We start from the raw sequence: 17,471 nt of genomic DNA on the forward strand, positions 1-17,471 counted from the left end.
ATTAGTTAAGTGCAATACTTACCACCACAATTACATTTGCTGCTGGGATTGGAAGGTTTTCCACTTCAAGATCTTGACCGGCCATGGCCAACAGATTGAGAGACGGGTCATATGCAGGCCTAGGAAATGCTGAGTCAACAATTTGGTGGTGTTTGCTTATGTGAGCCTCAGAAGGGGAGTGAAAGCTATGTTTGTACGTCTTTTGTGGAGCTATATCCAGGCTCTTCTCAATGTCTTGTGAATGGTGATAAATGAATGCTGGCTTCCCATTCTTCTGCTGAATTGCCAAAATGTGATCATTATTTCTCGAAAAGCACCCTGAAAGGGGCAAGAAGCAGAAACAAAAAACAAAGACCTTATTCAGTAATATGAACAAAGATACCTGATAAAGAGAATTGCCTGTTCTTAGGAGGCATTAAGGCTTGTGAAGGGTTTAGGTTCACCATTTTTTTCCCCTTCACCATTATCTGCCAAAATAGAACACACTTGGTGGTATGGAGGCAACTCAGCCACTTTACTTTGGGTGGACATAAGTGGGGGTAATTCAGAAAAGTTCTATTTATCAAATATTCTAATATTCTTTTCATCAGGAATTTCCTCCTTTACCTAAATCCACAGTTCTCACACCCTGTTGAGCTTCTATTCCTGGATGTTCTATCTGTTCCTCAAATGATGACCAGTTATATCCCATTGAAGCATTTTTCCCTTTTATCCATAACATTTCATACAATTCTTATTTCACACTTATTTTAACCTGTTATGTTATAGTTAACCCTGTATAATTTTTTTAAATGCTTGTTGAATATTTCAAGCTCCTGAGGGCAGAAATCTGAGTACACTTACTATGGTAGCAGGGACTGCTGTGCAACAATAACCATGCTGTTCTTCTTGCCTAGTAATATGGCCATCCAGGTAATGTAATACGTTCACCTTTCTGTCTTCTGTTAGGTAAATATCCATTGACTTGAATAACTCTTTCCCCTATTTGTCACTGGCCCCAGGAGGAAGTCGATAACACATGGGTCATAAGCTTATCACTAGGTCAAACAGCAATTAGAAAAGCAAACTTAAGATACTCTATATACGATGATAAACAGACTGAGCAGATCACAACATAGTAATTTGTGTGATCACCCACACAGTGCCTAGCACCCCAGATTTTCCCTTGTTACGCCTAGGGCAACAGTAAGCTATACACAGTCCGTAGAAAATGACTCACCTATTTTTACAACAATTCTAAGGTGTCTAGAATTCTTACTGAATATTTGTAGTAGAGGAATTGTTAGTTTTTACAGCTTTTGCCCTCCATCAAACCTTTTGTGACCAGCATATATTTCTAGTATTTTCAGCAATTCGTCTTACCAATATGCATTTGACTTTCACTTAGGGATATAAAGAAATGTTATTTATTTTTTAAGTCAACTCAAGTACATTCTTCCATGATGTAATAAATAGTTTGGGAATCAACTTTGGGTAGAAGTTACTTTAGGCTTTTAGATCATTCAAATCACAGTTACATTTTGTGTGGTTTCTGAAATAGTAATAGAAACCAATCATGTCTTCAATAAGCATGTTAAAATAGACAATTTTTTAAGCGGTCAAGTTACCATAATTAACCAAGTTGACAAGTGGACAGTGACAACCTTGAAATAACTATAAATTTTGTTTCTCTGAATGAAATGAGAGTTCCTCAGATTTTGAAATGAAATTATCATTGGGAACATACTTAATATTATGAATTGGGATACTTTAAACTTATTCTTGCAGTGATTTATTAATAGAGAATGGTGCTAACATATTTTTTTAGAGATATATTAACTTTCTGACTGCAAGATGTTCATTTTGTATTTTACTAAAAGTAGCTTACTAAGTGACACTGCAGTGACTTAGAAAAGTTTCTATACTGAAAGGCGAGCACTTTACTCTCTGCCTTCTTAGAGAACTGAATCTAACATTGTGAAAGGCAACACCGAAGGGGTCACCTTGGAATTAAGAAATAGAATGGGCATACTGTTTTTATCCTAGTTGATTTTTTAAAATATTTCTCATCTAAAGATGGTTCCTTGTTTTAGGAATGGCATAGTGTATGTTTGAATGAGTTTGGGGTTTCTCAACTGAGGAACTGACCCTCTTACCAAAAAGAGGAATCTACAATGTTCAATAGCATGATAAGTGTATCTACTGTGACAATGCTATTGAGACAGACCTGTTAGTAAAGATTAACATGGAAAAAAGATTTGCAGGTCCCTGAAAGATTTAGGATGTAGAAGATTAAAATAGTGGGGGATGGCGAAGAATTTCCATAAGAAAGAAAGAAGCAGCTTACAAGGTTGGAGAAGCAGTTTATAAGATGGGGAGAAATAAATGAAGAACTGAGAAAATTACAAATTATTGTCAGTCTTTCCTTTTATGTGATATCAATGATAGCAAGCCTTTCTTAGAGCTACTTTGTTTAAATAGAATAGATGAGTTCAACATCAAATGTCTCTTGTGCTATAACTAGCCTAAAGGGAAAAGTGAAAAAAAATCTGATTTCAAGTGGAACTGAAATACAATTAAAGTTTCTCAGCCTTTTATCGAGTTGTAGATATGAAAGGACTTAGTCCTGCCTTGTCCTTGAGTAATGAGAACAAAGTTGGCAGCATAATATTAGGAACCCTATCATAGCCATTAGCTATGAAAAAGATTTTCAAAGTGTGTTTCTGATCCCTGCATCAAAATCACCTGGGATATTAAGATGCAGATTCCCAGGCTGCATCCTAGAACTACCATAACAGAATATCTGGAGATGTAACCTAGCCTTGTGGATTTATAATTTATAATTGAATTCTTATCATATTCAAACTCTGGAGTTGAGGACCACTGACCTAGTGTCTGGAACAGTTTTGTCTTCTCTATCTTCAAATGCCACCTCTCTGTCTCCTTCTTCACATCAGCATTATGAATACGCTCAAGTAAATAGTTTGGAAATACTGATTTACATGTCTGTTAAATATCAAAGTGGAGATGTACATGGAGATGTAATGGAGGGAATACATTAAAATATGGCGTGGGGTTAGGTGGTGGCAGATGATCAGGGAAATTAAGGGATTTGGTGGTAGAAGTTGAGCAAGTTATCTTCTGATAGCTTCTATTTTCTCTGGGTAGAAGTCATCTCATAAGAGAGGACAAGGGAGGAAAGATCAGGGGTTTCAGAAGAACGGAGAAAGACTGAAACAGTTCTCGTAAAGAATGAGAGAGACGGTTGATATAAGATGTGCAGTATCATTCCTCATCTTTGTTGAGAGCACAGAGACAATTTTCTTCACCCATGTACAGGATAGAGCATCTCTCTCAGGTAAAACATATGCTCACTCTTACTCATATTCATGTGAAATTACACCAGTGTTTTGAAAGAGTTCATACGGCTCTGTGTAAAGCCAGTTTTATAAAATTCAGTTTGTGTGTTGTAGTTATGTTCTAACATGTGTGCACATATGCATATGTTTACATGTGCACACATTTGTTTTGCTTTGTCCTGACACCAGACAACCAATCTGACAAAAAGTTCATCTTCAAACCAGCAATTCTGTCATAAAAGCTTTAAAAATGATGACAAAATGAGGGATTCTACAAAATAACAATGATTGAGTTTATAAAAATTGTAAGCATTCACAGGTCTCCCCACCCTCCAAAAAAGAGTTGAACAATCTTGCCATTGAAAGAACACCTTCTCCCAGGAATGGTTTTCCTAAAATCTAGTCTAGTTACTGGTCTACTGGATGTTAAAACATGATCCCATGAGAGGTGCTATCTCATTCTCAGACACGAAATGCTTCATGTGTTTGACCAGTGATGTGTGTCTACTGTATCTAGAATAAAAATGAAAACCAACACGAAAGTAATTATTCTATTTTTATTGAGCTAGCTCTATTCTTCTTTAGGTAGGAGAGAGCCTGAATCCTACAAGAATAAGGAATGCTTTTAATTACTACATCTTGTAAACTTCTCCTGCATGTTCTTTGATAGAAACACTCCTTCACATTTCCTCAGATATTCCCCTAGAAAATGTGGCTCCTACCCCAACTGCTGGCCCCCTGTAGTTACTCTGGGTAGTGCCTTACTTCTTCCTAGTTATCTCATCCATCCAAAATTGAGCTGCACGGTGAAAAATTCTACTGGGGAGTCACAGAATAGACAGCCACTTCAGGAAAAATCCACTGAGTGCTATGGGCTGCTGGCAACATTACAAGAAAAGGATTTCATGTTTCCTGATTTTTACCAATCTTTACAGAGTTATTTTTCATCTGATATATATCACAGAGTGGAACATAATACAATTATGACAGCACCATTGGGATGATGTGACCAGACATAAATCATAAAGGAGGAATGGGGTTAGAACTACTGCTCGGAAGTGAGATTTATGTTGGCTCAGGCAGAAGCAGTCAATGCCCCCAGTTCTGAAGATCTGAGCCAAAGGATGCTTGGAAGAAAGTTTGATAGGAGTGAATTCTACCACCTCTTAAGTTCTACACAGCCATGAAGTGAAAGCCTTCATCAAGATATGCCCTCTGGAGAAATGGAGAAGTGGAGAGGAATGACCGGATGGCCACAAAGCTGAGAAATACTAACCTTTGCAGAAATCATAGGAATTGAATTCCGTATGTGCTCACTGAGTAATGTACATTTGTCAAGTCTAATTTTGATACCTTGGTTGTTGTTATGTGAATAGCTAAAATATTATTTATAAATACTAATAGGGATTATAAACTATTTCTATCATTTTTACAGTAGAGTTCACCAGATGACTTGAAAGCTGGGTTCCAATTGCAAAACAAAGAAAAAGAAGTGTCTGTTTTAAGAATAATTCTCATGGTAGATTATAAATTGTATTAAAACACAACAAAATGAACATTAGAATGCATACAAAATTAAAATATTTCCACAGAAATGATACTACAGAGATGCAAATGCCTGCTATCAGGGCAGGAGGAAGGTAAGGAAGGAGGTCCATATTGCCCCTTGGAGAGATGCCTGCCTTGGTCTCCTTTGCCTGCATTTAGGAGTTTGAGGAGCACTCCATGGGCCCATCAGGACACCACTTCTACTCCATCCTGTCCCTCCAGCCATCATTTGAAATCAGTGCCTCTGGAACATTTGCTAGGGAAGGACCAGATGAGTAATAGCTATTCTTCTGTAGAGTGGACCAGGGAAGGGTCACATCTTCTCTAAAATACAGCTAGTTGAGAAGAAACCTGTCTTGAAATGGGAGGCAAGAACTACACACTTGAATTGGAGGTAGAGAAAGAGAAAGTAGGAGATTGAACACACAACTTCAAAGGGCCAACTTCAAGACATCAAAGGCTGGGGTGGGCAGACTGCCAGCCGTGGCAGCTGGTGCTGTGGGGTAAAGTTCAGGGCCTAGAGGCACTTTCACTTCCAGCAGTGGACAGGCCTGGACTAGAGGCATGAACCCTGCACCCAGTAGGAATTTATGGCTGAGGCAGGAGAATTTAACACCAAGGGAGACTGGATACTAGATTCTCAGTATGCATGTGTGGACCCTGATTTCATGATGCATGCCCCATCGCCTGCCACATATCCCCCAACAAAGGTACACAGACAAGGTCTTCGAACTGTAGTACACAGACTGTGCAGTGCACGGAGTTCTCAGGGTGTGTCTGGGCATGCAGTGGCTTTAGCACCAGGAATGGGATATTTTAGCCCATGCCAGATGTTTTGCATTTAGACAGTTTGTAGATTAGGGTGGCAGAAGTGACGATTGCACAAATCCTACCCCAGGCCTGAGACTGAGGGATGCTTTCCCAGAAGTGGGGTTGCCCATGACTGCAGTGCCTCTGATGGCTATAGATATTTTTTTGTCCTCTATACTTGAGTTTGGAAAACAGCATTTATTTCCTCCAATGCAAACTTGCACTTTTAAATTTATAAGGCAAAGGCTCTTATTTTTAAAAATGGGAGCATGTCAATTTGATTTTCAGGCCAGACACACTTCACAAAAGAAGGCTTTAAAGTCTTTTCTTTTTAATGGACTGTTAGTCAATGTGTAGATATTTTCTTTTCAATTATTGAAGTTGAAATATAGGACCAAGGAAAGTTTTCACATGCCACTATGATAAACCTTCCAGCTACTAGCTACTGAGTATATTAAATGTTCAAGGCCCATGCCATGGGGCCTTCGGCATTACCACCCTATTGTTACTGGCTGACAGTGCTGCTGTTTTTCCCAGAATCATGTCTCAGAAGTGATACTGTGGTATTAGCCCCAGTTTTTGGTAAGAAAAGAGAGGCACAGATAATTTAAACAGTAAATAGCAAAGATGGGATTCAAACCCCGGTAGTCAGATTCTACAGCCTAGGGTTTTTTGTTTGTTTGTTTTATTATGTTACATGTTCGGGCATATTTTTACTGTTTCCCAGAAGTACAAGCATCCATTTAGAAACAAACTTTCTATCCTAAAGGTGAGATGATTACCTATAGAAGTAATTGGGATAGTTCAACACATCATAGGGATTTAGAAAATACTCATTTGTATTTTCTTTGCTTTCTTATAATGAAATGTTTGTCTGTTCCTTATGAAATCCAATGTTTAACCTGAGAGGAAACCCTTATTTATATTTTCTAAGCTTCAATTAATGCTCAGATACAGGAGTCACAAACAGCATAATAAAATGTATAAGGCAAGCTCTCTTAATATCAGGCATTCCCAGTTTGAGGAAACCAGTCACTCAAAAGAAATCTGTGGACGTGTGATGGGAAATCCTAATGCTTTGAAGATAGAGAGGTGCCCGGGGATGTCAAGTGCCATGCCAAATGGACCAGACTTGTTAGCAGCTGTGAGAATTCCACCTGGGAACATCTTAACTATCATGGAATATTCAGAGGCACTGAAACAACTGTAAACTTGTATTTGCATAGAGGAGGGAGGCACCACGAAAAAGTTTTCACAATTGAATTCTAAGTTTTCTGATGGACTGCAGATCTCCAAGGGAGCCATACTGGAGCTATACATAATAGGCAGCCTGAGATAAAAATTAGAATGAAAGAAGAGTCTTGGCAGATTGGATATGGCTGAGTAGCAGGTCTGGGGTTTAGGGGAATGATGAGTAGTTCCATGAACAGGCTGAGGCTTCTTTGAACCATCCCCAGTATAGAGTCTTCCTATCACCTTATCCCTCCTTGCTTTCTCTTTCCATTCAAAGAGCGCTGTTTTCCCCAGTGTCCGCAGAAACACAACCAGCCTTCCAGGTGGACTTGGAGTCCAATGGTCTAGAAGCAACATGGGCTACAAGTGGTGAGCAGCAGAGTGTCAGTTGGCCCATAGAGGAGAAGGTTTGGAAGAGAAGCCATCCTATAGGAGGCCTACAGGGCTGTGAATTGCAGCCCTCGTTACATGCTTGAGCTTCTCTCCCTTTACCCGTCCCTAAAGGGACTACTTAGGGAGGCAGCTCCCCGGACCTGTTAAGCAAGGCAGTGTAACAGGAGCTAGTTATTTCAGATGGATGGCATTCAAGAAAATGTTACACATTTGCATTCATCATCAGGTAAATCCAGGAAAAATTTGTATTGCACATTTATTTAAATAGGTATTTGCTGAACACATGATGTTAGATACCATGTTTAGATAGAGTTTTTAGCTAAGGCAATGGGAGAGAGATTTTGGGAATAGGTGGATACTTTTGGGCAAGGATGTCTAACTATTTTATTGAAGGGTTGGGGCAAGGTGGGGTTGAAGAAGGGCTGTGAGGAGAATGAGATCTGATGTCCTGGGCCTAGTCAGGATCTCCCCAGCCTCTCAGTAGCCAAAAGTGATAGGTGGGTGTTTCAGAGCTTCACAATCCACTACAAGCATGCATGGTGAGTAATGCTCATGCCTATAATGCCTATACATACAGAAATACATGTGTCTTGCCTATATAGACAGAAAATTGAAAAAAAAAACAGTTGATATACAGAATCTCTTTTGGGCATGTATGCTTCTCCAGCATTGGCTCAAACACAAAAAGAATGAGAAACTGCTCCAAGATACCACTCAACCATTTATCATCCAACCTGTCCCATCCCAATCAAGTAATACATGCCACTTACATAGCAATAAGACAGTGCATTTGTACATACATTATCCCGCTTAATGCACAAGAACAACGAACAGTTGTATAGTTCATAATCTCCATTTTAAAAAGAAATTGAGACTTAGAAAGATTAAATACTTGCCCTAAGTGACAGAGCTAGTAAGTGATCATGCCTGGATTTGAGCCTGACCACAATATTCATGCTCTTAACTACGGTGGTATGTTACTAAAGGTGATCTAAAAATATGGCATTTTCCCCTGTATTTCAATTTCCTTTTTTATTTCTATTTTAAGCTATTCCATTTTCTTCCAGGAAGAAAAAAAAAATCTTGAGTCAACAAGGCAAAGAAAGTAAATTGCTTATAACTTAAAACCACACCTTTATGTTAATGGTTGATGGCCTTTCAAACTAATCACCATGACTGTTATGTTTGGCATCAGTACTAAGCATCCTTCTCAGGTAAGTAAAAGTAAGCCAGGGGTGGGCAGTTATGCACAGCGCTTCATTTTCCTTCAGTCTCCACCAGGAAATGGGTCATTATTAACAGCAGTGCATCCTTTTCTGTGCATGCGGATGTATAGGCCAGTGGATCACTGAGATATACTCCTGCTCTTTTCCAGAGAATCTCAAGTTTAGGGTTGCCTTAATCCATTCTGCACACTGAAGTCAGGAAATGGACACCGCTGCAGGTCTGAACCAGGAAAAAAAATGATTTATGTCCCCCCTGAACTTGGCACTTCAGTGCAATTAGACCGATTGATCTAGACTGCTGCTTCATATAAACAACTGGTTTTGCTCCGTTTCTGGTCTGTGTGGCTGTAATCTTAATGGACTTCAAAATCCTAACAAATTGAAATTTGATTATGAGGAAAGTCAAATAGCTATTATGAATAAAAAATTATTTCAAAGGGAAGTGCTAATGGTCACAATATAAATTTGCTAATTGTCACTCTGAGGCAAATAACATCCTAATAACAGACACTTACAGTTACCTTATTTGGGAAATAATCATTAGGAAATTTGATCTCAAAATAATATTTTACCATGAAATATCTTTTTTTAAGGCTATTAAAAACCCCTTATGCAGGGAAATATCAATGCTTCTCTAAGTGTGTCAGCATTTATATAAGTGCTTTGAAGATGAAGTATGCACTTATGGGCTAAGTAGGATCTTTCAAAATCCCCCTTTAAAGAGAAAAACACTTTCTCTACCTTTTGAATTTTATAAACAGTTTAAGAAGATTTAACAATAAACTTACCATAGAACATGACATACATGTTATCATTACAGCTAATGACAATGAATGGGGCTTTTGATGTGTGACCCCATCATCTCATAAAAAGTAACTTTTTAATAATTCATAAGCTAGTCTCCATTCTTCAAGTATAAGCACGTCTCCCTTCATTTGTAAGCATTTTTCCATAAGAAAAAATGTGTGGGATCCAAGAACTTTATGGTTCTATAAAGACTTTGTCTATGCACAGACAGAAAGAAAGAAGATGTATACAAGCATCCAAATACTCAGAAATTCTCTGTGATGGTTTGTTTTTTAGGGCAGGGAGGAAAGGAACAGTTGGATTCTTTTGGATCTTGATTTATTGAACCCATTGCCTCCCACTCCCACCTGATTTTTTTTTTAGTTTATATAAAATATTATATTGGTTTCAGATGAAAACTTAGTGATCCATCAGTTACATACATTATTAAATGCTCACCATAAGCGTAGTTACCATCAGTCACCATACAAACATATTACAATATTATGAGCTATATTCCCTATGCTATATTTCCATCCCTGTGACTAAGTTTTTTTATAATTTGAAGTTCATATTTCTTTATCCCCTTCACCTATTTCACCCATAGCCCCCAACTCCCATGGTAACTAACAGTCCATTCTCTGTTTCTATGGCTATTTTTGTTTTGTTTGTTTTCATTTGTTTTGTTTTTCAGATTCCACATGTAAGTGAAACCATACAGTATTGATGATTGCCTTTCTGACGTATTTCACTTAGCTTAATACCCTCTAGGTCTATCCATATTGTTGAAAATGGCAGGATTTCTTTCTTTTTGTGGTTGGATAATATTCCATTGTGTATATGTACCACATCTTGTTTATCCATTCATCTATTGATGGACACTCCAGTTGCTTCTACATCTTGGCTTTTGTAAATAATGTTGCAATAAACATGGAGGTGCACGTATCTTTTCAGTTAATAACTTCATTTTCTTCAGGTAGATTTCCTGAAGTGGAACTGCAGGGTCGCATGATATTTCCATTTTTAGTTTTTTGAGAAACCTCCATAGCAGCTGCACCAATTTACATTCCCACCAGCAGTGTACAGGGTTCCTTTTTCTCCACATCCTCACCAACACTTGTTCTGTCTTGTCTTGTTGATATTAGCCATTCTGACTGGTGTGAGGTGGTATCTCACTGTAGTTTTGATTTGCATGTCCCCAGTGATTAATGGTACTGAGCATCTTTCATGTGTCTGTTGGCCATCTGTATGGCTTCTGTGGAAAAATATCTATTCAGGTTCTCTGCCATTTTTAAATTGAGTTATTAATATTATTACTATTATTATTAATGTTGGTGTTGAGTTGCATGAGTTCTTTATATATGAGTTCTTCTGTTATATATATGAGTTTGTGTATGAGTTCTGTTATTGTCCTCAAAAATCTTCACTATGCATATTCAGTACATAATAGAGGAACAAACAGGGCCTAAAAGGAAAGCCCAGGAAAGCTACTTGAGTGAGGTGGCTTTGCAAAGTAGGCAATTCCTGACTAGGATTTGAAGTTGGAGGAAACATTGTCTAGAAAAAGAAGCAGAATATGAATATTTAAGGTAAATGGAACAGTATGTGAAAAATATGAGAGGCTGGCCAAACCAAAAGAAATTTGATCTTAGTATAATAGTGTGCAAAGCAGGACATGATGACAGGAAATAAGGATGTTGTTAGGAAAAACCTCAGTGAAAGACTTGGCCATTTAATGAATTTGGGTTTTATTCTAAGGGAAAAGGAAATCATTGTGGTAAAGAATTTTATAAGAGAGAATACGATCAGGTACGATTTTTAAGAGTTTTGCCTCTGACATTATTATGAAAGATGGATGTGATGAAGGTTATTGTAAGATAGTATGAGAAATTAGGACCTATTGTGATACAGTGATGTGAACAGGGATAGAGGAGACTTGGTGAGAAGATTTGGTGACCTCCTGGATGAAGGTCTACAGAGGGACACAGCCCAAGCTCGTAGTTTCAGGCTTGGGTGATTGTGGGGGATCCTGGTGGTAGTCACAATGACAGGAAATGTAGAGATAATAAGAGCAGTTGTGATGGGAGGTGTTCAGTATTAATAGTTGAATTTACTATGCTTGTGGGGTATACAATGACTCCTAGGTAATTGTAATTATAGGACTGGAGTTCAGGAGAAATGTATGAGATGAAAATGTTGATGTGGGAATCTTTGATATGTAGGTCTGAGTAAAATTACCCAGGGAGATTGTATAAGAGAAAAGAAAAAAAAAAGACCAAGGATACATAAACTCTACAGAGCACTAACTATTAAACAATACTCAGAAAAAGGCCTAGAAGAGTAAACTAAGGAATGGCTGAAGAGATAAAAAAAGAAGTTAAGAAGCAGTGACTATTCATGGGAATTAGGGGAGGAGAAGTTCCACAATTCAAAACTCACAGAGAAATCAAATTAGATAAATGCTGTACACATTCACTGATAAGAAGAATTTTACCAGGTCACCTTAACTATGTTCAACAGTAGGATGATAGGATGAGGACTGGAGCTGGCAGAGGAGAAGATGAAGAACAAAGAAGAGAAGGCAGAATGTAAATAATGCATCCCAGAATTTTTTCAAGGTGCTATCAGGGTGTGGGATCCAATAGGACATGCATTCTCCAAGGTGTCAGGATTGTGTGACCTCCAATATATACAAACCTATGCTTCTAAAATGCCAAAGAAAGAGACAGGTTTGTCCAAGTGCCTTAAACCCTGCTTGTAAATTAGCTGCATGAATCCATTTACATCACCACAGCCATTCCTATATGTACAAGGCATTTCCCTAAGAAGTGAAAATACAGCCAACCAGAAAGGCATTTGGACCGTATCACATCTGGCAATAAATTTGAAGGACTTTGACAGTGAGTTGATTGGTAGTTCTGGTTTCTTGCAAGCCCACCCCTTATTGTCTTTCAGGTCCCAATGGAAGCAAAGTCTGTTTAAGACAGTATATCCCTTGGGCTTGTGAGGTCTTGGGGAGCAACCTGAGTTTCGGAAAAATGAGCTCGATTGAAGTCAATCCTGGAAGTGGCTAAGAAGACGAGGTGTGTCTTACACAGGTGCTAAGAAATAATTAAATGCAAAAAGGTGAAACCAGAAATACCACTGCAGTGTTTTTATTTATTCAATGTATTTATTTAATCTTTAGTAGCTTTTATGCTAAACACTGCCTCCAGGTGCTAGGCTGGGCTGGATCTACAATAGATACAGCAGTAAACAAAACAGACAGATGTCTGTGCCTTCAAAGAGCTATCTGTCTCTTCAAGGAGAGTGGGAACTGCAATAAACAAAACAAACAAGTAGCATATATGGTATAGTAGGTGGTGAAAAACCTCTGGAAAAAAAAGTAAAGTAGGGAAGGGGTACTGGAGGTTTTTTGTGAGGGGAAGATGATATATTAAAAGGATAATCAGTGTGCCTCCCTGAAAAAGTAACATTTGTGAAAAGACCTAAAGGAGCAAGCCATGGAGATATCTGGAGAAAGAGTATTTCAGGTGAAACAACCCAGCAAAATATATGAGGTGGGTAAGTGCCTGGCATCTTCTCAGTACAGAAAGGAGACCAATGTAGCTGAAGAGAGACAAACAGGAGGAAAGTAGTGAGAAATGCTAGCAGAGAGGTAACGGTGTGTGTGGGAGGGTGGGGTTGGGGAGGGTTGGGAGGGAAGGTAATAGAAGGTGGGCCATTCTAAGGACTGTGCTGAGTGATTTTGAACAGGAAAAACTGATTCTGGGATTCTAAAGGACTCTTCACTGAGAAAAGACATCTTAATATCTTATACAATAACATCATTCTCCTATCAGTCTACTCTTCATTTTGAGGTTCTGCAAATGACCTCCATAGTCCTCTGGTCTCATCCTAGGGAACCCTTCGTTCTTGAAGACTAGAGAAATTGTGCATTTCTTTGAGAATGAAGTGGCATCTTCAGAAGATACACTGAAGGCAGTCTTTGTGCCATCCAGAAAGGCTATTAATAAGAACAATGTGGGCATTTGAAAGAACCTTTTCCAGAGCTTGAGGCAAGAGTAATGCACTGAAATCAGTTTCTGTGTTTTCCTGGCAAAACATTCACTAGGAAAAATAAAGCTTTCACATGAGATTTTCTGAGCTATCCCAAGACATTCACATCTTTGCAACTAAAATACTACCCAATAAATATCATCTCCGGAAAGAGAGTATAGCTCTTTGAGCAAAGAAAGAGAAGAAACACAGAAGAAAAGAAACTTATTTATGGATCTTCCACATATTATTTTTACCATCCATATTATTGTAGTATACCTTCTTGTATATTCCTGAAGGGTTTTCTCAACTGGAGTTTATGTATTACCTTGGCACACAGAAAGAATAAAGAATGAGGGCAGTTAAGTAAGAGGGATTTGGCACCACTAACTCAATGGTAGCCTCACCTATTAGAACTAGTGTATGATTTTATATAACATGCAGTCACAGGTCTGAAAACCTGGGATTTCATTCCACCTGTTAATTGGCATTTTGCTATTTCAAGTAAATTCCACCTACCATTTACTGGATCTTAGTTTTCTCTCCTGTATAGTTAACAGCTGGAGGAACAATAACTATAACTTTTCTTCTTAAGGGGATCTATAAAAATCAGCTGCCGTGGAGAGTTGAGGCCAGCCTCTCTAACAAGCCCATGCTCAGTAATTCCGTGGGTTATCCCACTCAGAGGTGTTAATTACACAGCACAGTAATGGCTCTTCCCCTTTTTGTTCCCAAAGACATCACAAACAGACAACATACTTTTTCCTGTTGAATCAATCAGACCTCAGAGTTGGTCAGAACATTTTTATTTTCCTGTAGCATCTCAGGCGATCATGACCAAATAATTGGAGATAGCACTCAAGTTCAAAACAATTTGCTACCTTCCTCTTAGGGGAATGACTACATGGAAGACAACGGCTCCTAGTATAAATATGAAGAGCACTCACAGGCTGTCAGCCCGCTTCTCCCATCCCTAAAGGGCTCTAACATGTCATTAGTTCCACCAGCATAAAGTATTTGTTGGTACCCCGGGCATAACCAAAATGGATCAATTAGCTTTTCAGGCAGAGGCCTGAATATACATAATTCATTTCCCTTCTTTATAAAGCCTGCTTCTCTCCTGAGAGGAGAGCCTTCTGTAAAAGAAACAACCTCAGCCTTTCAACAAGTATACAAACCAGCAACTTCCTGATCTTTGTCCTTCCACACACGCTCTCTCTCATTCCCCAAATCTACAAGAGATTAGATGGAGAAATCTGTGTTTGTCTCAGTTCGAATGAAAAGTCCTAACAATGTTACTAGATGACTGTGATGAATTTTAATCTGATGACAGCTTGTGACCCACAATTGCTGTTTAAAATTAAAATGCATTCAAAAGGAAACTGGCAAGACAACTACAATATTAAAATTGCAGTCTGCTGTGAAGAAAACCTATCAAAAGTACTATATTAAATATGAATACGATTAATTTCTGTAGAGCATCTTGCAACTGAAATATGAAAAATACAGCCCTTCAAAGCATTGCCTTATAAAATTCAAGTTGGCTACATAATCTTTTCTTTTTAAATTAAGAAGTCAAAGTGGAGAGTGACTGGTTTGTCTTTGGTAATGCACCTTTCAGCAGAGCTCCAGGTATAATCTAGGGTTACAGACTTCTAGGTTTCTCCTTTGATGAACAAAAGTCCTCTATTTTCATTGTCCCAAATGTTCATCTACAAAATTTTAGAAATGTTTTCCACCTGCTTAGTTTTGTTTATTTATAACTTTGAAGCTATAATTACTCAAGATACATTAAATGTGACTTTACAGTTATTCATATTTGTTTAAAAATAACTGCACTGATATTTTTGATAGATCAGCTAAATCATTCCTAAACTTGATGAGAATTGAGGGTTTTTTTGGGGGAGAGGGGTAATGAATGTCTGTATCAGTGTTATCATTAAACAATAATATAAATAAAACTCAATCCATTGTATATATGTTCCTCCCATATTTCAATATTAAAGACTCATATGTGGTAATAAAAGGATTCATCACAAGCTATTTGCAAATAATTTAATGACCAAGTCGTAGATATTTTCTAGTTTTCAAAGTGTGCCGAAGAACTATTATAAATTCCACAGTATAACATCATAATTATAACAATTAACATGTGTACTTAATTAATTAGAACTTTAATGTTCACATACATTACTTGTTGGATTCACAATACATTAAAATAGCATTAGCTAGAAATAAGAAAGTACCATATTTTACTCTTATTGTTGCACACATAGAAAAAGACTCCCTTCTTTTAAAAGATACCATAAGAACTAATTTCACAACCATTATTTTTATTCATTACCCCTGGAACATAGTACATGCTCAGTAAATGTTAGTTGAAGGAATGAATGAGTATGTGTGATTGCATGACAGGGAAAAATCTCTAGTCTTTGGTTGCTACAGGACTACTGCATGGACAACTGCTGTCGCAGTAGAGCTCCTAAAATCTCTGCCATATTCTATTTTGGTTAGTGTGTGCAAAAATGATAAAGGATTCAGTCCAGCACATCTTTGCATTAAGAGAGTCAGCTTTTTGAAGCAGGGTCTGTAATAACACCACATGTAAAATTACCCAGGTACTTCTTATGGTTTGCTTCACGAGGAAGCCTGATACTGGTTATGATATCAAATGTATCTATACGTGGGAACAGTCTCACTGTCACTCTTGGCTAGACTTCCGCAAATCTGTCCCACTGACAGTGCCTACTCCAAAGCTGTCAGCTTTGAAACTGTGACTGGGCTTCATGTAGTGCCCTCGGAACCTAAGCATGATACTGAAAGAGAAGAGAGGGTCCTATTTTAAACCTTTCCTTCCTCTTATTGGTTTAGAAAATTCGAGTGACAAAAGCGGGGGCCAAAGGAGTCTGGAGCAGCTTCATTAACGTGAACCATGTATTTCTATCCTTGGGCAGAGATGTGGTCTTTCAGGTTACAGCCAATGCATGCCTGTTAGCTCTTGCTGAACCAAGAGACCTTACGGATGGAGCCGCTGCAGTAGAAAAGGTTACATCCAGCAGGATGTCTTGTCTGTCTCCTGAAAAATTGGCAGTCAAGAGCATAGTGTAGAAACAGGATCAGGGTATCTAGACGGAGGGATGGGGAAGGGAAAGCAAACCTGTATTCATATTGAAAAGGAAAAATGCAGAGCTGATTTTAGCTTAAGTTTTGGCCTCAGTCTTCCAACAGGTGCACTACTCCCTCACCTCTCCCCTGTCAGCCCTGTCCTGTTTGCCTCTCCAACGCTTCCTTTGCGAGGCAAGCTTTTCCTAGAGACCTTAAGCATGTGCAGTTTCCCATCTCATCCTCAGCCAGCGCTACACCCGGCAACCCCTTACCTGCAGCATGAAGATTGAGAAGCAGGCAGAGCGCAGGGAAGCCTACTGCTCTCCGCATAGTGTTTGCATTGAGAGGTGGAGGAGGAACTCCGCCACGACCCCACTTCAGGCGAAGTGCAATTAGAAAGAGCCACTGCCAAAGGTCCTCTGGTCTCCGGGATTCATTCCCAGGTCCTCGGCTGGGCTTTGCAGGGCGGTGTGTGGCTCCGACAGAAACGTGAACCAGCTTCGCCTCCCCCGGAGAGGCGGAGGGGAAGCCGAGTGGGAGGCGGCTGGCGAGGGGCGGAGCAGCGTGGGGCCGAGGTGCTCTCGGGCCGCAACCCGTGGCCTCCGGACGCCCTGCGGCCGCGGCGGAGGCGGCGTGGACTCCGCGCCAGCCCGGGAGCCCGGCCGCGCCGGGGCCAGCGCAGCGCCCGCCCAGCCCCGACGCGCCGCGGCGACTGAGCATGCCCGGCGCTGGCCCTCGCGCGGCACCCGAGTTACAAAGTGAAATTCCACTTCTCCGGGTCTTAGCGGCGGCTGCGAGGGGATCTGGCTCCGCCGCGGTGGGCTTCGTGGGGCGGAGGTGAGGGATAGAGCTCCTGCCAAACACCTGGGGGTGGGGAGGGAGGGACCAGGCGGGGGCAAGACCCGAAGAACGAGAGGAGAGAGCCTAGGAAGGGGTCGGCCTCCAGACCCACCGGCTCCCTCCCCAAATCGTGGTGGACACGTAGAGCCCACGG

At 39.6% G+C, this 17,471-nt stretch overlaps 1 protein-coding gene across 4 annotated transcripts in view; it reads right to left on the reverse strand.

The window, feature by feature from the left end:
- PTPRR (protein tyrosine phosphatase receptor type R) overlaps positions 1-17,212 on the reverse strand; it is a 236,929-nt gene extending 219,717 nt beyond the window's left edge. For all 4 annotated transcript variants that reach the window (XM_073215597.1, XM_037000349.2, XM_037000347.2 and 1 more), the window contains exons 1-2: positions 16,750-17,212; positions 23-318 (exon numbers count right to left, since the gene is read on the reverse strand). In XM_073215597.1, coding sequence (XP_073071698.1) covers positions 23-318; positions 16,750-17,197 — 744 coding nt within the window. In that variant the 5' untranslated portion in view covers positions 17,198-17,212. The remainder of the gene's footprint in view (positions 1-22; positions 319-16,749) is intronic.
- Positions 17,213-17,471: the final 259 nt, after the last annotated feature.

This window comes from Manis javanica, chromosome 10 (genome assembly GCF_040802235.1).
Source record: "Manis javanica isolate MJ-LG chromosome 10, MJ_LKY, whole genome shotgun sequence".
In the NCBI taxonomy this organism is placed as follows: Eukaryota; Metazoa; Chordata; class Mammalia; order Pholidota; family Manidae; genus Manis; species Manis javanica.